We start from the raw sequence: 19,754 nt of genomic DNA on the forward strand, positions 1-19,754 counted from the left end.
AAATTTGACGTAAGTAACGTTAGTAGATATTTTGGCTGTCACCGTAGGCTGATGTTAGCTTCCCTGCTATGAATCACTGTCAAATGTACATCGTGTGGGGACATTTATTAACACACTGCAGCCTCATAGACAGACAGACAGAGACACACTCACACACTCACACACACACACACACACACGCATGCATACAAACACCAACCAGAAGTGTACAGTGTGTTCCCACTGGTGCAGCCCACACCTATCAGTTTATGGTTTGCGTAAAGGCGAACTTGTTATTTTCCTTTGTAATCTCTGCCTAGTGAGCCTATGGTGCTGTTAAGTTATTGTGGCTCAATTTGCCTTAATTTTTTCATGTTAATGTATTATTATTTAATATATGTTATTGTTTTAGTTGCTTAATAGATATTCCTGGCTCTGAATTTGCTCATTGCTATTTTTGTTTTTGTGCATTATTTGTTGCCGTCATCATTAAACGAACAGGTTACTCATCAGTTACTCAGCACTTGAGTAGTTTTTTCACAACATACTTTTTACTTTTACTCAAGTAAATATTTGGGTGACTACTCCTTACTTTTACTTGAGTAATAAATCTCTAAAGTAACAGTACTCTTACCTGAGTGCAATTTCTGGCTACTCTACCCACCTCTGGTTATACATTATAAATTATTGATTTATTTTTAGTACAAAATTAAAAGAATAACAACAAAGCAAACATCATAATAATCCCCTCAATTCCCCCCCAAAACGGATTAACTCGCTGGACTATAAAGACAATATAACATATGTGGATGCATATGCAAAAGTACAATATATTTATCTGTACATTAATCTATTTATATCAACACCTTCCTTCGTAAATGCAAACATTCTGCACATTATTGCTCTTTTATCCTGCACTACAACGAGCTAATACAATGAAATTTTGTTCTTATCTGTACAATAAAGTTCAAATTTGAATGACAATAAAAAGAAGTCTAAGACTATTTATTGCCAACTAGGTGACTGGGTTGATTACTAAATTTCATATAAAGCATCCTGTCATTTATCAATTGACATTTTACAAGTAATTGTTGCTTCCAAACAGTGTCAGGTTGAAACAAAATTCCTCTTAATGGCCATTCCACTTTGTGCCCTGCTCTCTTCCCGGTCTGGTATAGTGTACAGTAAACTACACTCGTAACATTACAAAAGCCATGTTTGAAAATGTGGCAAAGACGTACATTCCTTTATTTTTTTTGTAATGAATGAAATGCTTTTAACAACTGATACATCATTCACAGTAAGATGTTGATGCACATTTGGGAACCACTAATACAGTTGTGCTCATAAGTTTACATACCCTGGGAGAATTTATGGTTTCTTGGCCATTCTTCAGAGAATATGAATGATAACACAAAAACCTTTCTTCCACTCATGCTTAATGGTTGTGTGAAGCTATTTATTGGCAAACAACTGTGTTTACTCTTTTTAAATCAAAATGACAAAAGAAAGTACCCAAATGACCCTGAACAAAAGTTTACACACCCCAGTGACTTTGATCTGATAACATGCACAAAAGTTGACACAAACAGGTTTGAATGGCTAATCAAGGTTCCAATCCTCACCTGTGACCTGTTTGTTTGTAATTAATGTGTGTGTATAAAAGGTCAGTGAGTTTCTGGGCTTGACAGACATCTTTCATCCAGTGCTGCACAGATGTTTCTGGATTCTGAGTTATGGGGAATGCAAAATAATTGTCAAAGGATCTACGAGAAAAGGTAATTGAACTGCATAAAACAGGAAAGGGGTATAAAAAGATATCTAAGGAATTGGGAATGCCAATCAGCAGTGTTCAAACGCTGACTAAGAAGTGGAAAATGAGGGATTCAGGTAGACCAGCAAAGATTTCAGCCACAACTGCCAGGAAAATTGTTCGAGATGCAAAGAAAAATCCACAAACAACTTCAGCTGAAATACAGGACTATCTGAAAAATTGTGGTGTTGCTGTTTCAAGATGCACAATAAGGAGGCACTTGAAGAAAAATGGGCTGCATGGTCGAGTCGCCAGAAGAAAGCCATTTCTGCGCAAATGTCACAAAGATACCGCTTACATTACGCCAAACAGCACAGAGACAAGCCTCAAAACTTCTGGAACAAAGTAATTTGGAGTGATGGCTTTCTTCTGGCGACTCGACCAACAAAGTATGAATGTATGTAAATTGCTGGCTTTGATGTCTCTTGTATTGGTGGTCGTATTGTTGTTGAATGCGATCAAAACTGGTTGAATACATGTAGCGCTTAATTTGAACAGCAGAGGGTGATACAGCTACACCTTAGGTTTAACTGTGTTTAACCACATCACACAATGTTTGCTGTGTGTATGAACACTAAACCTTCTATTTTATTTATGTAAAATACACAATATATGCTATACTTTTGTAATGTTTGTATTTTCAGTCTTACAAACCCAAATAATGGAAGACACATAAAGGAAATACAACTGAGGAAGAAAAAATATTCAAAAGAAGGAACATCAATCATCGACAAAACTTTGCTTCTGTTTCTTCACGCTGTTAACTATCTGTCTAGCTGCACACGCTGGAAATGAGTAGCGAGGGCAGAAATAAGAAGGCACTTTCTAAAGAAGCTTGATGTCAGGCCCCTGAGACCTTGGACTCTTTATTATGTAGTTGAATAGTCTAGTCCTAAATGTACTTTATGAGATACAGTATTTACCTTGTGAGCATTGTCTGCAAGCTGATGGGCAGCGTGCACCAGCCCCAGAGTCTTGTCTTCAGCTGTAGTCAGTCTGTCCCCGCGCTCGCCCACAGCCACGTTCATCCGATGGACTATATTACCCATAGGGCTCCTTGTCGCCCGCTCTTCAGTCTGACCTGTTTGATACACACAAAATATATCATCTGAATGACTGTGCAGATACAGACATGTAACAATGCCTTATCTATCGTAATTTCCGGACTATAAGCCGCACCTGACTATAAGCCGCACCAGCTAAATTTAGGGGAAAATACAGATTGCTCCATATATAAGCCGCACCCGACTATAAGCCGCAGGGTTTTGATGTGTAATTACCGTAGTATATAGGGGTTCCTGCTACCACGGAGGGGATTGTCGGGACAGAGATGACTGTTTGGGAACGCAAAGCGTCCCATTTATTAACAATAAATCTTTCAATCATTCAATCAAACTTTCACATCTTTGACATGGCGAACAGCATTCGTGCAGAGTACAAATAATACAACGGTGCAAAGTAATACAAAGTGCTCGCCTGTACGTTATCAAAATAACCAGCCTACCGGTATATGAAAAGTCAGTCTTTAATCATTGTGTCATCGTCTTCCTCCTGCGTACTAAAAACCACCGAAAATCCTCTTCGTCGGTGTCGGAGAAGAACAGGCCGTAAATAAGCCGCACCCTTGTATAAGCCGCAGGGACCAGAACGAGGGGAAAAAGTAGCGGCTTATAGTCCGGAAATTACGGTAATAATAATGCTGAATGTAAACAAGGGTAATTAATACAGGTTCACCTCATTATGGATTAACGCCATATTTTGTAGTCTTGAATGCATTATGTGATAAACGATGCATTTTGTAATAATTTGTTACATATTGCAAAAAACTATTACCAAATGTGGGTGCTGCCTAGTTCCTCTTGGGCTGTTAACATACATGCAGTACATATACACTGTAAAGATGACCTAAAAAGTGTTTTTAAATGGATTATTTAAAAAAAATTCAACAATATATATATATATATATTTTTTTTTTTTTTTTTTTTTTAATTTTTATTATCGGTAATCGTTTTTAAAATCTTTTTTGTATTAAATCAACATAAAAAAACACAAGATACGCTTACAATTAGTGCACCAACCCAAAAAACCTCCCTCCCCCATTTACACTCATTCACACTCATTCACACAAAAGGGTTGTTTCTTTCTGTTATTAATATTCTGGTTTTATACATTATATATCAATATAGATCAATACAGTCTGCAAGGAATACACACATTATTGTGCGTGCTGCTGGTCCACTAATAGTACTAACCTTTAACAGTTTAATTTGACTAATTTTCATTAATTACTAGTTTCTATGTAACTGTTTTTTATATTGTTTTACTTTCTTTTTTTATTCAAGAAAATGTTTTTAATTTATCTTATTTTATTTTATTAATATTTTAAAAAAGGACCTTATCTTCACCATACCCGGTTGTCCAAATTAGGCATAATAATGTGTTAATTCCACGACTGTATATATCGGTAATCGGTTGATATCGGTATCTGTAATTAAAGAGTTGGACAATATGGGAATATCGGATATCGCCAAAAAAGCCATTATCGGACATCCCTAATATATATATATATATATATATATATATATATATATATATATATATATATATATATATATATATATATATATATATATATATATATATATATATATATATATATATATATACAGTATTTTTTTTAAAATTGTTTTTGAAAATTATGACTTAATTTACGTATCAGAATAAATGAGAATTGGGATTTGGATGTTAATAGATTTTTTCGACACCAACTAATAATAAACCTACTATAAACCCTCCGTGAAAGTTTTTGGGACTTGTGTTGTTTTTCCCAGTGCGTGGTTTATATGGCAGCCCTTCCTTTTAGATGGGGCTGGATCAATTAATTGTGGAGTGGTGTGGTGAATTATACAGTGTACCATTTTCTTATATGATTGTGAGCTAGCATATGTATTTGGTCACAGAATCCTTTAGAGGATTATTCTACTAAGGAAATATGCCCTTAGATAGCTTCAAAAGTGCACATGTCCATCACAAGCTCTCTAGAGAGTGGTGGCTCTTGCCCCTGTGACAATTGGAATGCTCAAAGAATGCAGGTTTGGATTTTAGGAGGATGTGTAAACCCATTAACAACATCTGGTAGGAAGCCCTCACAAGTAGGAGTAGAGGATAGGAGGTCATCCGACTCAAACCGATCACAGGAAATAGGTTGACTGGCCAAGCAAAAAACTTGGCTTTGTCCAGACTGGCCAGATCCAAGGCTGGAGTTACAAAGAGTGGGGGTCTTCCTGTAAAAGGTATTTAAGGACAGTGGTCTGAGAAGACATCAGAAGAGTAATCAGGCCCATGCTCTTTCTCCTGGAAGCTTCATCATTGCTTTTTTATGTTTTCATAGCTAAAAGTCTGCCATTTATATATTATTTAATGTCCTTGGCTGGGTGTTATCGACTCATCCTTCTTCAGTATGGTGCACACTAACAGTGCTGTGTTACGACTGCTTCACCAAGGTCATGTTCTTGATGATGTATTTCTTTATTTCAAATAATATCATCCACTTCTTCTTAGAACTGTCCTTCACACTCACTTTTGCCGTTCCCATGGTTGGAAAAACAAAGTTATGTCGATCTCTAGCTATAAGCTAATGCTAGCGACAGATCTTACAGGGTTAATTCTGACATTAGCGGCGGGGAAGCTTATAACTCAAATATATGCTTTCTACTTTTCAATTATTTTGACTAGGGGGGCCAAATTTTGAGAAAAAAATGTTTCTGGGTGCCGGTATATCAGATTTTTAGGAACACTAACACAAAACCTCACAATAATGTCTGGTTGAGTGCTAAAAACGTTATGACAGACCGCCTTAAAAAACGGCATGGAATTGTAAGTTTTTTTACTGAATGAGACACCCAGAATGTACATGAAAATAAAGAATGTGGGATTTACAATATTAACTATGAACGATAAAACACTGACTATTGACAACATATGAACATCACACCCCCTCTCGATCGACATATTTTACAATCAAGCGAAACGCAACAAAAACAGCGAAATATGAATGCGAAGGGTAAAAAAAAAACCACCTACAATCTGATGTATCTGATATATCACTAAGCTTTAGAACTTTCTTGTAAAAATCTCCTTCCGCGTTTGTCCCTGACACCCACATTTCAGGCTGGCCGCTCTGGAAACACCCACACTACTTGGTGCCTGGTCTGCGCTGCTCTGACTTAGCTTACCATAGTAACTAATTAGATCACCACAGTAACTAATTAGATGACCATAGTAACTAGTATATCATGCAAAAGCGCAGATTCCAACCATTGAAATACTTTGAATAGTTCAAGAATTACGGTCATTTGAAAACATCACTGCACATCATAATGGCAGCTACAGTTTCCATCTTAAAGATCTAAAAAAAATATTTGGGAATGTCCGGCGGGCCAGATTGAAAAGCTTAATTTGCCCAGGTCTGACTTAAAGCATACCAAAGAGCCGAAAGTATCTAAAAATACACGTAAGTTGAAGTACCACTGCTTTGCTCTACAATTTTGTACACACTTTCAGCGCAAAATATGTAGCTTGAGTCTGCTTGGCTCTCTGCTGACCTTTGAACTGCAACTAAACTGGGACTTGCTGTGGCAGCCTGGCACCTCTCCCACTAATGACACTGCCTGTCAGTGGGTTCCATGGTGCGCCACGCTCCCTCTCATTTTCAGCGCCCTAAACACCAGCCTGTGTACTGTCTTGTGCTGCTCGACCTCTCCCAAATCAACAAAGTCTCGACTCATGTGACCGCCGAGCAGCACAAAGATGCCTTTGAGCCGCAGAGAGGTGCAGCACCGACAGACAATGGACAATACACAAAACACAAAAATGAACAACAAAAAAATGACCTGAGCAAACACGATCGACGTGTTGGGAACAAAAAGTACAATTCAACATTAATCGATTCATTCATTGTTGTTCTGACCTAAAGTTAAAAAAAACTGTAAACAAAAATTAAGAAAAAAAAGTGTAAAAAGCTGAAATTTTGATATGAAAATAGGCCTGGTCACCCATACCAAACAGAAACAAAGTTTTGTGTTTAAAATATGTCTGTTTTTAGCATTCTTTAAAAAAACAAACAGGTGATGACGTTAAAAGTCATGTTTGATAGTTGGTAGAGTGGCCGTGCCAGCAATCGGAGGGTTGCTGGTTACTGGGGTTCAATCCCCACCTTCTACCATCCTAGTCACGTCCGTTGTGTCCTACCAGCACTTCACCCTTGCCCCTGATGGGTGCTGGTAGCGCCTTGCATGGCAGCTCCCTCCATCAGTGTGTGAATGTGTGTGTGAATGGGTGAATGTGGAAATAGTGTCAAAGCGCTTTGAGTACCTTGAAGGTAGAAAAGCGCTATACAAGTATAACCCATTTATTATTTATCATTTGATGGTCTCGCAATTTGTACCAGGTGATGGCGTTAAAAGTCATGTTTGATGGTCTCGCAACTTGTACCAGGTGATGGTGTTAAAAGTCATGTTTGATGGTCTCGCAACTTTTAACAGGTGATGGCGTTAAAAGTCATGTTTGATGGTCTCGCAACATGTACCAGGTGATGGCGTTAAAAGTCATGTTTGATGGTCACGCAACATGTACCAGGTGATGGCGTTAAAAGTCATGTTTGATGGTCTCGCAACATGTACCAGGTGGTGGCGTTAAAAGTCATGTTTGATGGTCTCGCAACATGTACCAGGTGATGGCGTTAAAAGTCATGTTTGAAGGTCTCGCAAACTGTACCAGGTGATGGCGTTAAAAGTCATGTTTGATGGTCTTGCAACATGTACCAGGTGATGGCGTTAAAAGTCATGTTTGATGGTCTCGCAACTTTTACCAGGTGATGGCGTTAAAAGTCATGTTTGATGGTCTCACAACATGTACCAGGTGATGGCGTTAAAAGTCATGTTTAATGGTCTCGCAACATGTATCAGATGATGGTGTTAAAAGGCATGTTTGATGGTCTCACAACATGTAAATAAATGATAAATGGGTTATACTTGTATAGCGCTTTTCTACCTTCAAGGTACTCAAAGCGCTTTGACAGTATTTCCACATTCACCCATTCACACACACATTCACACACTGATGGCGGGAGCTGCCATGCAAGGCGCTAACCAGCAGCCATCAGGAGCAAGGGTGAAGTGTTTTGCCCAAGGACACAACAGACATGACTAGGATGGTAGAAGGTGGGGATTGAACCCCAGTAACCAGCAACCCTCCGATTGCTGACCCGGCCACTCTACCAACTTCGCCACGCCGCCCCATGTACCAGGTAATGGCGTTAAAAGTCATGTTTGATGGTCTCGCAACTTGTACAAGGTGATGGCGTTAAAAGTCATGTTTGATGGTCTTGCAACATGTACCAGGTGATGGCGTTAAAAGTCATGTTTGATTGTCTCGCAACATGTACCTGGTGATGGCGTTAAAAGTCATGTTTGATGGTCTCGCAACATGTACCTGGTGATGGCGTTAAAAGTCATGTTTGATGGTCTCGCAAACTGTACCAGGTGATGGCATTAAAAGTCGTGTTTGATGGTCTTGCAACTTGTACCAGGTGATGGCGTTAAAAGTCATGTTTGATGGTCTCGCAAACTGTACCAGGTGATGGCGTTAAAAGTCATGTTTGATGATCTCGCAACTTTTACCAGGTGATGGCGTTAAATGTCATGTTTGACGGTCTCGCAACATGTACCAGGTGATGGCGTTAAAAGTCATGTTTGATTGTCTCGCAACATGTACCTGGTGATGGCGTTAAAAGTCATGTTTGATGGTCTCGCAAACTGTACCAGGTGATGGCATTAAAAGTCATGTTTGATGGTCTTGCAACTTGTACCAGGTGATGGCGTTAAAAGTCATGTTTGATGGTCTCGCAAACTGTACCAGGTGATGGCGTTAAAAGTCATGTTTGATGGTCTCGCAACTTTTACCAGGTGATGGCGTTAAATGTCATGTTTGACGGTCTCGCAACATGTACCAGGTGATGGCGTTAAAAGTCATGTTTGATTGTCTCGCAACATGTACCTGGTGATGGCGTTAAAAGTCATGTTTGATGGTCTCGCAACATGTACCTGGTGATGGCGTTAAAAGTCATGTTTGATGGTCTCGCAAACTGTACCAGGTGATGTCGTTAAAAGTCATGTTTGATGGTCTTGCAACTTGTACCAGGTGATGGCGTTAAAAGTCATGTTTGATGGTCTCGCAAACTGTACCAGGTGATGGCGTTAAAAGTCATGTTTGATGGTCTCGCAACTTTTACCAGGTGATGGCGTTAAATGTCATGTTTGACGGTCTCGCAACATGTACCAGGTGATGGCGTTAAAAGTCATGTTTGATTGTCTCGCAACATGTACCTGGTGATGGCGTTAAAAGTCATGTTTGATGGTCTCGCAAACTGTACCAGGTGATGGCATTAAAAGTCATGTTTGATGGTCTTGCAACTTGTACCAGGTGATGGCGTTAAAAGTCATGTTTGATGGTCTCGCAAACTGTACCAGGTGATGGCGTTAAAAGTCATGTTTGATGGTCTCGCAACTTTTACCAGGTGATGGCGTTAAATGTCATGTTTGACGGTCTCGCAACATGTACCAGGTGATGGCGTTAAAAGTCATGTTTGATTGTCTCGCAACATGTACCTGGTGATGGCGTTAAAAGTCATGTTTGATGGTCTCGCAACATGTACCTGGTGATGGCGTTAAAAGTCATGTTTGATGGTCTCGCAAACTGTACCAGGTGATGTCGTTAAAAGTCATGTTTGATGGTCTTGCAACTTGTACCAGGTGATGGCGTTAAAAGTCATGTTTGATGGTCTCGCAAACTGTACCAGGTGATGGCGTTAAAAGTCATGTTTGATGGTCTCGCAACTTTTACCAGGCGATGGCGTTAAATGTCATGTTTGACGGTCTCGCAACATGTACCAGGTGATGGCGTTAAAAGTCATGTTTGCGTCACTCTCCCAACTGCGCCACGCCAGTTGGAGAGTGACGCAAACATGGCCGTGCCAGCAACTCAATCCCCACCTTCTAGGCAAGGCAAGGCAAGGCAACTTTATTTGTATAGCGCTTTTCATACACAAGGCAGACTCAAAGTGCTTCACAGACAACAAAGTGAAATGAAAGAAAATAAAAGCAAAATTAAAATGCAGACAATAAAAATAAAAACAGTGCAGACGTTAAAAGTTAAAAGATTAAAAGATTTAGCTGAAAGCTAAGGTGAACATAAAAGTCTTCAGTCTAGTTTTAAAAGTAGTGAGAGTTGGGGAGAGTCTGACATCTTCAGGAAGTTTATTCCAGCTATTTGTTGCATAGTGACTGAATGATGATCTCCCTTGATTTGAGTTTACTCTTGGAACCGCTAACAGATTGGTCTCAGAAGATCTTAGTGATCTAGAGGGCGTATATAGTGGGAGCATATCAGTGATATACTTGGGCCCTAGACCATGTAGTGATTTATATGTGAGCAGGAGGATTTTGAAATCTATTCTCTGATGTACAGGGAGCCAATGTAAGGATTTAAGAATTGGTGTAATGTGCTCACATTTTTTGGTCTTTGTTAGAACTCTAGCAGCAGCGTTCTGAACAAGCTGTAGCTGCCTGACAGTTTTTTTGGGAAGACCTGCAAGGAGACCATTACAATAGTCTAGCCTACTGGTAATAAAGGCATGTACAAGTTTTTCTAAGTCTTGAGCTGACATGAGCCCTCTAAGTCTTTTTACATTTTTGAGGTGATAGTAGGCCGATTTTGTTACTGATTTGATGTGACTGTCGAAATGTAAATCAGAATCTAAAATAACCCCAAGATTTCTGGCTTTATTTGAGGTTTTCAGGGACAGTGATTGAAGGTGTTGGATGACTTTAAACCTTTCTTTTTTAGCACCAAAAACAATTATCTCAGTTTTATCTTCATTTAGTTGTAGGAAATTTTGGCACATCCAGTGTTTGACTTGCTCAATGCACTGGCACAGAAGATCTATGGGGCGATAGTCATTTGGTGATAGCGCTACATAGATTTGGGTGTCATCGGCATAGCAATGATGGTCAATGTTATTATTTTGCATGATTTGTCCTAGTGGGAGCATATAGATGTTAAATAAAGTCGGCCCCAAGATTGAACCTTGGGGGACTCCACACGTTACGTTGGTTGGTTCTGATACAAAGTCACCAATGGAAACAAAATAGTTCCTATCTTGTAGATATGACTTGAACCAGCTTAAAACTGTGCCTGAGATCCCCACCCAGTTTTCCAACCTGTCCAAAAGTATTGAGTGGTCGACAGTGTCAAATGCAGCACTGAGGTCCAAAAGCATTAATACTGAAGTTTTGCCAGAGTCTGTGTTTAGACGGATGTCATTTATAACTTTAAGAAGGGCCGTCTCTGTGCTCTGAAGAGGTCGAAATCCTGACTGGAAGTTGTTGTGGCAGCCAGTAGAAGCCAAGAAGTGATTTAGTTGTTGGAGGACAACTTTCTCAATTATTTTACTTATGAATGGTAGATTTGAAATTGGTCTGTAGTTGTTGATAACAGAGGCATCTAGGCTCTGCTTTTTCAGAAGAGGTTTAATGACTGCAGTTTTGAAAGCCTTCGGGAAATTGCCCGATTTAATAGAATTATTAACTATTTGCAAGATGTCTGTTGATAGGCAGTCAAAAACATTCTTAAAGAAGTTGGTAGGTAAAACATCAAGGCAGCAGGTGGATGACTTTAGAGCTGTCACCGTTTCCACTAGAGTTTTAGAGTCTATGGCATTAAAGCTTGCCATCATTGCTGTGTTACTTTTGCCTAAATGGGGTGGTGATCCAACTTTTTTACTTGAGATATTGATGGTGCGTCTGATGCCTTCAATTTTATCAGTATAAAAGAATGCAAAGTCATTGCATTTCTGCGTGGAATGGAGTTCGGCTGGTATTTGTGTTGGGGGTTTAGTCAGTCTGTCAACGATTGTGAATAGGGTTTTGGCCTTATTTGTGTTGCTGTTTATGATATTGGAGAAGAATGTTTCTCTAGCACTTTTTAAGACTAAATTGTAGGCCTGGAGGCTCTCTTTATAGATGTCATGGTGAATATGAAGTTTTGTATTCCGCCAGATTCGTTCAGCCTTCCTGCACTCTCTTCTCTGGGCTGTTACAGCAGCAGATTTTCTCCAGGGTGCCTTTTGCTTGCCAGAAATCGTTTTAACTGTAACAGGTGCAATGATATCTATGATATTCACAATTTTGGAATTAAAGTTGCTTACAAGATCATCAGCATGACATGGGTTTAGAGGTGGTAGTGAGGAGATGGCGTTTTTAAAGAGGACATTAGCATGTTCATTTATGTACCGCTTTTTGACATTCTTTGATTCTGTTTGTGTGTCCGGAATTACAGAAATATTAAAGAAAACACAGAAATGATCAGACAATGAAGGATCAATCACAAGAACATCAGAAACATTGAGACCTTTTGTGATAATCAGGTCCAGGGTGTGTCCCTTATAATGTGTAGCCTCTTTCACATGTTGAGACAGTTCAAATGTGTCTAAAATAGTAAAAAGTTCTTTTGCGCCCTTGTCATTTAAATCGTCAATATGAAAATTAAAATCACCAGTTATAACCAGGCAGTCAAAGTCAGTGGAGATGCTAGACAATAGTTCAGTAAAATCATCAAAAAAATTTGCAGAATATTTAGGTGGCCTGTAGATAATTAACAAGAGAATTTTGGGAGAGCATTTCAACACAGCACACAAGTATTCAAATGATGTAAACTCACCGAGTGACATCTGTTTCCCCTGAAACATGTTTTTAAATATAGCAGCAACCCCTCCACCTCTTTTCCCCGATCTACATATATCAATGAAGTTATAGTTGGGGGGTGCTGTCTCGATCAGAATGCTTGCACTGTTATTTTGTTCCAGCCATGTTTCAGTTAAAAACATAAAGTCAAGTTTAGAAGTGCTAATAAAATCATTGACTAAAAATGATTTGCTATTCAGAGACCTGACATTGAGCAGACCCATCCTGATGGTGTTATTGACAGGCTTCGATGTTGGCTTTGATTTGGAGATAATAGGAATGAGATTGTTTAGGTTAGCAGGGTGGCTAAGTTTCCCAATGTTTACTCTCTTGGTAGTCACAACAGGGATGTAGAAGGTGCCATGATTTGATGTAGGCAACCTTGGGCCCAGCTGATAATGTGGTCTACTGCTGAACCCTTTTCTGTATCAGAAATATTCAGGACTGCTGTCAGGGCGAGGCGGGGTTTGCCGTAAGGGGGAGGGGGAGTGAGCAGCGTCAGAGCTGGGACGAACTACTGAAGGTGGACGTTGAGGGCGTGTAAGGGGTTGGCGTGAGAAAGGTGAAGTATGGCTGGGGGGTTGTGGAGCACGCCTTCGTGGAGGGGGTGGTGGAGGTGAGCGATGATCTAGGGGGGTAAAAATCTGAGTAGGGTGGGGCGTGAGTGGGGGTAGCTCCCGGAACTCCAAGGGGGAGAAGGGGGGAGAAAGGTCTACTTGAGGGAGGGAGAAAGATGGAGACGTGGATGGCTTGGGGGATGTGGGGGAGGGATCTTCACATGCATTCAGAATGGAGGGAGGGGCGGTAGAGGAGGATAGACACCTCTCCTCTTTGCTCTGGTGTATCTCATGGTCGATGTTCTCCTTTTGCAGTGGCGGTCCTCCTTTGACGTTCCTGATAGGCTGTGTTGTGTCTTCCTTCCTCGGTGGCTCCTCTTGTCTCTTGTCCTTGGCAGTGATGATAGATGCAAGATGCAGGAAGTGAAACATGTTGTTCATGAATAGCTTTACTCCCATCTTATTCAGGCAAAGTCCGTCTGCCTTAAAAAGATGTCTGCGGTCCCAGAAAAAGCTAAAATTGTCAATAAAATGCATTGAACGAGCAAGAAGTGCACTTGATAGCCACTCATTCAGCGAGTAAAGTCTACTGAATCTCTCAGCTCCTCTCCTGATTGGGGGTAGAGGACCACTGATAAAAACGTCAGCATTCACAGCGCTGACTGTTTCAAAGAGTTTATTGAAGTGCTCTTTCAGCTCTCTTGATTGTTGTTTTACAATGTCATTAAAACCAATGTGCAGGATGATATTTTTCACATTTGGGTGTGCAGCGACAATTTCCAGGATTCTTTTTTCCATGTCAGATACCATATCCTTCGGAAAGCAGAGTACTTTGGTGTTATTATTGCTTTTCATATCTTTTACAGAAAAGTCCCCCACAATCAGATTTTCAGGAGCTTTCGTTAGCTTTCTCTGTGGTGTAAAGTTAGCAGGTCTTACCCTTCTGCGTGGTGATGGTGGGTTATTCAGGCAATCAGAGGGGGATCCATTGTCCATCAACAGTGGGGCAAACCTGTTCTTTAGTTGGACACTTGCTTGCTGGGGAGGTTTATTGGTAGTTCTCCTCTTCTCAGCTGTCCGCTGCTGTGTCCTACGTGGCAGTGGAGTTGATGACGCAGTATGCCTGGCTGAAGATGGTAGCGCAGGCCAGCCGGTCAGATCAGAGATATCGGGGCGCTGGGTCCTGCCAGATATCCATTCTCCCTTGTCGCAGGGAGGTGGTCTTCTCTTTGGCATTGCACCAAGTGTGTTCCAGGGAGGATTTTCACTGGTAGATTTATTACCCTCTACAGGGACCTCCCGTTTCTTCGTAGCTTCATTGTTGCTAGTTAGCTGGGTTGTAGCATGGTGCTGTCCAGTGTTTTCAGTCGACAGGAGTGCTAGAGTGGTGTTGTAGCCACATTGTCCATTCACTTCTAAATTCACTTCCAACCGATTCATTTTTATTTCCAACAGTAAAATCTTCTTTAGCAGTTTGTGGTAATCTTCCGTAGAGAAAGGAGGCATCTTATGCTGATTACCTTTAGCACTGTAGCACAGGCTCGGGCTCAGGCTTATCTTGAATGGTAGGCCTCCTCGCGTAGTGTTGAGGACGTCGTAAAAATATTGAAAAATGCCTCTGTTATCTAAAAGAAAATATAGTCCCACTGGTTTGGTAAGTATCCAAGAGCTGTTGCTCTTTGTGTAAGAAAATAGCAGCAGATAGTAGCAAAAAATGCAAGCAGAAGCGAGAGCAAGCGAGAGCAAGCAGAAAAGCGTCCATCCAGCGCAGAGGACGGACTAGACTACCAACCTAGTCACGTCCGTTGTGTCCGTGAGCAAGACACTTCACCCTTGCTCCTGATGGGTCGTGGTTAGGACCTTGCATGGCAGCGCCCGCCATCAGTGTGTGTGAATGGGTGAATGTGAAAATAGTTTCAAAGCGCTTTGAGTACCTCGAAGGTAGAAAAGCGCTATACAAGCATAACCCATTTATCATTTACCATTTCATGGTCTCGCAACGCGTACCAGGTGATGGCGTTAAAAGTCATGTTTGATGGTCTCGCAAACTGTACCAGGTGATGGCGTTAAAAGTCATGTTTGATGGTCTTGCAAACTGTACCAGGTGATGGCGTTAAAAGTCATGTTTGATGGTCTTGCAAACTGTACCAGGTGATGGCGTTAAAAGTCATGTTTGATGGTCTCGCAACTTGTACCAGGTGATGGCGTTAAAAGTCATGTTTGATGGTCTCGCAACATGTACCAGGTGATGGCGTTAAAAGTCATGTTCCGACACCAGCTGAACTTAAATAGTCTGTTTTCGTCCTGGTCGTGGAACTGTGGACCAGCTCTATATTCTTGGCAGGATCCTTGAGGGTGCATGGGAGTTTGCCCAACCAGCCTACATGTACAGTATTAGCTGTGTGTTATAAGTAGCCCATTTTGCACAAATAGAAGACCTCAAGGTGGATAAGTGTTTAGCTTGTTGGCCTCTTTGTAAGGAGATTGGGCCATCTTTGTATGAAGTTTGCAAGTTCTACCTGTATATGGGTTTTCTTAAGGTAAAACACTTATTCATGTTTGTTAATTTCCATGAATGTACCTCTTCATTCGCCTCTATTTACTACTACCAGTATATTGTCACCAAACTAAGTAGGGGTACAGACAAAAAAAAGTGATTACCTTTACTCGGTAAGCGTCTTTGGTTTGCAACTATCTTGTTCTTCAAATGATTCATGAAGGCTTTGCAGCGGTAGATGAACAGGTTCATGGTAGTGGCGTCTGACATATCAGGAAAAGAAATGGCAGAATAAAGTCAAAGAGTTCCAGATTTGTTTACTGTCAAGTCAATGTCATTAGTTAAGTGCCAATTCAAAACAAACATCGTCTTAAGCATGTTACACAATTGATGTATTGCCAGGAAAAAAACAGTGTGTGTAGAAGTTCACTATGGCGTCCCACAGGGATCCATGCGTAGACCTTTACTGTTCAGTCTTGATATGCTTCTCTTAACGGCAGGACACACATTCTCAATCTTAAGAGATTGTTTATCTGTAACACAGACTACACAAAAATATATAAAAAATCAGGCATTGAGCAGTTTAGATCTTTGAGTTTGTGGTGTGCTACGATAATATCAATGCAGTACAGCACACACACGTAACAATTTTGTCCCACCACCGAGCAAGACTCTTGTCCTCCAAGCCCGAAATCTCACGTGAAAAAATGTGATCTAAATGTGGGTATTTCAATCTAAATATCAATAGTATATATACCAAGGTGTGTGTTGGTATCGGATGGATACTAGCGTGGTGAAATCAGTACTTTTGTTGCACTTTCTCTTCTATACATCCAGCAAATTACTTACTGTACCATACCGGACCATAGGGCGCACCGGATTATAAGGCGCACTGCTGATGAGCGGGTCTAGTCAGGTCTATTTTCATACAAAAGGCGCACCGGATTATAGGGCACAATAAAGGAGTCATACATATATATATATATATATATATATATATATATATATATATATATATATATATATATATATATATATATATATATATATATATTTTTTTTTTTTTTTTTTCTAAAAGTAAAACACTTCCTTATGGTCTACATAACATGTAATGGTGGTTCTTTGGTCAAAATGTTGCATGGATTATGTTTTACAGATCATCTTCAAGCCGCTTTCTGACAGTCGCTTCAGGATGCGCCGTTTTGCGGGCGGTCTTACGTGGCTCACCTTCGACAGCGTCTTTTCTCCTTCATCTTTGCTGTACCGGTGTAGCGTGCAAGGACGGGAGTGGAAGAATTGTCAAAAGATGGAGCTTACTTTTAGCTTACCAAAGTCGTACTAAAACCTTTTGATGGATTTTTGAGCGCCGTGTGTAATGTTCTATATTTTCAAAGGAACATATACAATTTTGGTGTTGTTTACTTGAGTCATATTGCAGTCTACATGTATCTCTTATGTGTGACTGCCATCTACTGGTCACACTTATCATTTCACCATGTACCAAATAAAATAGCTTCGAGGTTGGTAAGCACAACCAACATTTTTCCGTACATTAGGCGCACCGGGTTTTAAGGTGCACCGTCGAGTTTTGAGAAAATGAAAGGATTTTAATTGCGCCTTATAGTTCCAAAAATACGGTAATTTTCTTCACAGAGTTTATGCGACCGCAGCACCTCACCCTGTCTGTCAGTGCAAACAACGCACCGCTGCTCACTCAGGCACGCATTGCCGCTCCCCTGCCTGCCCTACTGATGACTGATGTTATTTTTCACAAATATCTGCGTTTAATGGTAGTTATTTTAGTGGTTTTGTGTACTTTTTAAAATTATTAATGTTGCTACATTATTCCTTTTTTGTTGTTATTTTGCAATAGTGGCTTTTTTATTAAACAATTGTGCTTAGTAGAACGGTATAGAGGAATATTTGTATTTATTTATATACTAATACATTGTTTTAGAGTGTTAAATTAATTATAAAACCTTTTTTATTTGCAAAACTTATTTTTCCTGCCTTCCCATAGTATTAATCAACGAACTAGAGGCACATTCACAAAATTATTCAATGGGTGACTTTGATTGGACTATTACTGTATGCTTTCTTTGGCTCTATAGTGGATTGTTTTGCAGCAGTATTCAATAAAAAAAAAAAAAAGTGACTGAATGATTAGTGTGTGTTTGATCCTACTAAAACTGATACAGTGTATGAAAAACAAGACATATTTTTGGTGAAAACCTTTGGCCAAAACCAAAATATTCTAAAACCGGGCCGTAATAAAACCGAGTTACCACTATCCTGTGTGTTGTGATATTCCATTACCTCTTGTGAGTTTGGACGGGCAGTTGATGAACTCTGGTGGTTTGGATACAACCAGGCTCTTCCGTCGAACTTGCCGTGTTCTAGATGAAGGGGAGGAGTCACTGTGACCAGCCTCCACAACCGGAAGGGTACCCTGGCGATTCACCTTTACCAGACTTCCTGCCTTCCCCTTCCAGTAGGTCTGGCAGGCACTATATAGTATCTGGATGAGAATACACTTCTCTGCTGCAGAGCTGGCCACCCACTGATCCACTGTGTTAACAAACACTAGGTCAAACTCTGGAATGTCCTACAAGAGAGAAGACAGCCTGTGACCAAGCAAATACGAATGATGTTTAAACCACATATTTTTTATCGACTCTTTTTTTATAGAAGACAAATTGGGATGCAACCTTGTTGGGGTTGATGCCGTTGACCTGTCGGAGCTGCTCCACCGTCCACTGGGATGTCCTTGTGAAGCTTGAGGAGCCCCTGAACTGTTTCACTTTTGAAATGATCAGCTGTAGTGGCCTGGTGTTTGTCACTGCACAGACAACGTTCAATATCCGTTACTTTTGGAAAGTCTTTGAAAAGCATCACGTTCTGTGTAAAGGTCTAAAACAATTACAAGGAACAAAAATAGCACACATAACTTAAACACAATCTTAACCATAAGAACCAGAGGCGTTTCAAGTCAAAGGATGTAGTATTACGGCAGGGTCGCAAGTTAATGCGCGGATCGTTTCCCCAAGATGCAGACAGAACTCCGGAGGCAGTGTGCAGGTAGGAACATTTTTTATTTTCCATAAATCGGGCAAAATACAAAAATACAGGAGAGCGTGCCGATAGCACGGGTAGCTATGGAAAAGCTAACGGGAAAGCTTAGCATGGGAAACAAGCAAACTAATGGCAAAGCTTAGCTCAAGAATCAAACGGTAAACACACCTAACTTGTTGCATGGAGCAAACAAGACAGCCAGACTGAGTGTGACGAAAAGCAAGAATAAATAGCTCTCTGATTAGTGCCCGGGAGCAGGTGAGCGTCCCGAACCCTAATCAGAGGCCCCCTTAGGAGCCCAGTCTAGATTGTATTTTTTTACTCATCCTTCCCCAGCGTTTTACCTTTCCCCCCCATCTTTTACGGGGCGCCTCGTGGCGACCCATCAGCGTTCCTGTTCTGTAACCCTGTACACTGTTTGTTTGTCTAATCTTGAACAGGTTTGTGCTGAAAACAAAGTTTTGTTGTACTTGTGCAATGACAATAAAGACCTATCTATCTATCTATCTATCTATCTATCTATCTATCTATCTATCTATCTATCTATCTATCTATCCGTAAACAACAACACCGGAAATGTGTCCCATGAAAAACCGTCCGACCGGACCTCTAATAACTAAAGTTCCTTGGGTGAATAATGTAAACTCACTACACCGGTATATTTTAGCGCTTTCATGGCGAGTTTACTGACAGATATAAGTAAGAACTTTACACTACTTTATATTAGAAATGGCAACAGCGTAGGATGAATGTCACATAACAAGAAGATAGAGAAAAAGAAGAAGCTTATCGACTACGGTGTCGGCACAGACTACAAAGGCTGACGCATGCAAATTTTCAGGACTTATGCAGATCCCAAATACAGATCAGCAGGTACCAGAAGGTAAGAAAAGTTGCTTTTAACGCCAGATAATATGTCTTACCTTATACACACACACCATAATAATACTCGTATGTTGAAGCACAGTACAATCCATCAAGCGGTGCGGCTTCATAGCTTACCAAAGTCGTACTAAAACATTTTGATAGATTTTTGA

The 19,754-nt window shown here is 40.4% G+C and overlaps 1 protein-coding gene across 3 annotated transcripts in view; it reads right to left on the minus strand.

Moving 5' to 3' along the window:
- Positions 1 to 19,754, minus strand: part of LOC133648408 (syntaxin-binding protein 6-like) — a 45,260-nt gene that overhangs the window by 14,358 nt on the left and 11,148 nt on the right. Inside the window, exons 3-6 of one of the 3 annotated variants that reach the window (XM_062044463.1) lie at positions 18,354 to 18,484; positions 17,962 to 18,250; positions 15,810 to 15,917; positions 2,716 to 2,873 (exon numbers count right to left, since the gene is read on the minus strand). In XM_062044463.1, coding sequence (XP_061900447.1) covers positions 2,716 to 2,873; positions 15,810 to 15,917; positions 17,962 to 18,250; positions 18,354 to 18,484 — 686 coding nt within the window. The remainder of the gene's footprint in view (positions 1 to 2,715; positions 2,874 to 15,809; positions 15,918 to 17,961; positions 18,251 to 18,353; positions 18,485 to 19,754) is intronic. The other 2 variants (XM_062044465.1, XM_062044466.1) reach the window with 2 other exon arrangements.

Source organism: Entelurus aequoreus, linkage group LG04 (assembly GCF_033978785.1).
Source record: "Entelurus aequoreus isolate RoL-2023_Sb linkage group LG04, RoL_Eaeq_v1.1, whole genome shotgun sequence".
Lineage (NCBI taxonomy): Eukaryota > Metazoa > Chordata > Actinopteri > Syngnathiformes > Syngnathidae > Entelurus > Entelurus aequoreus.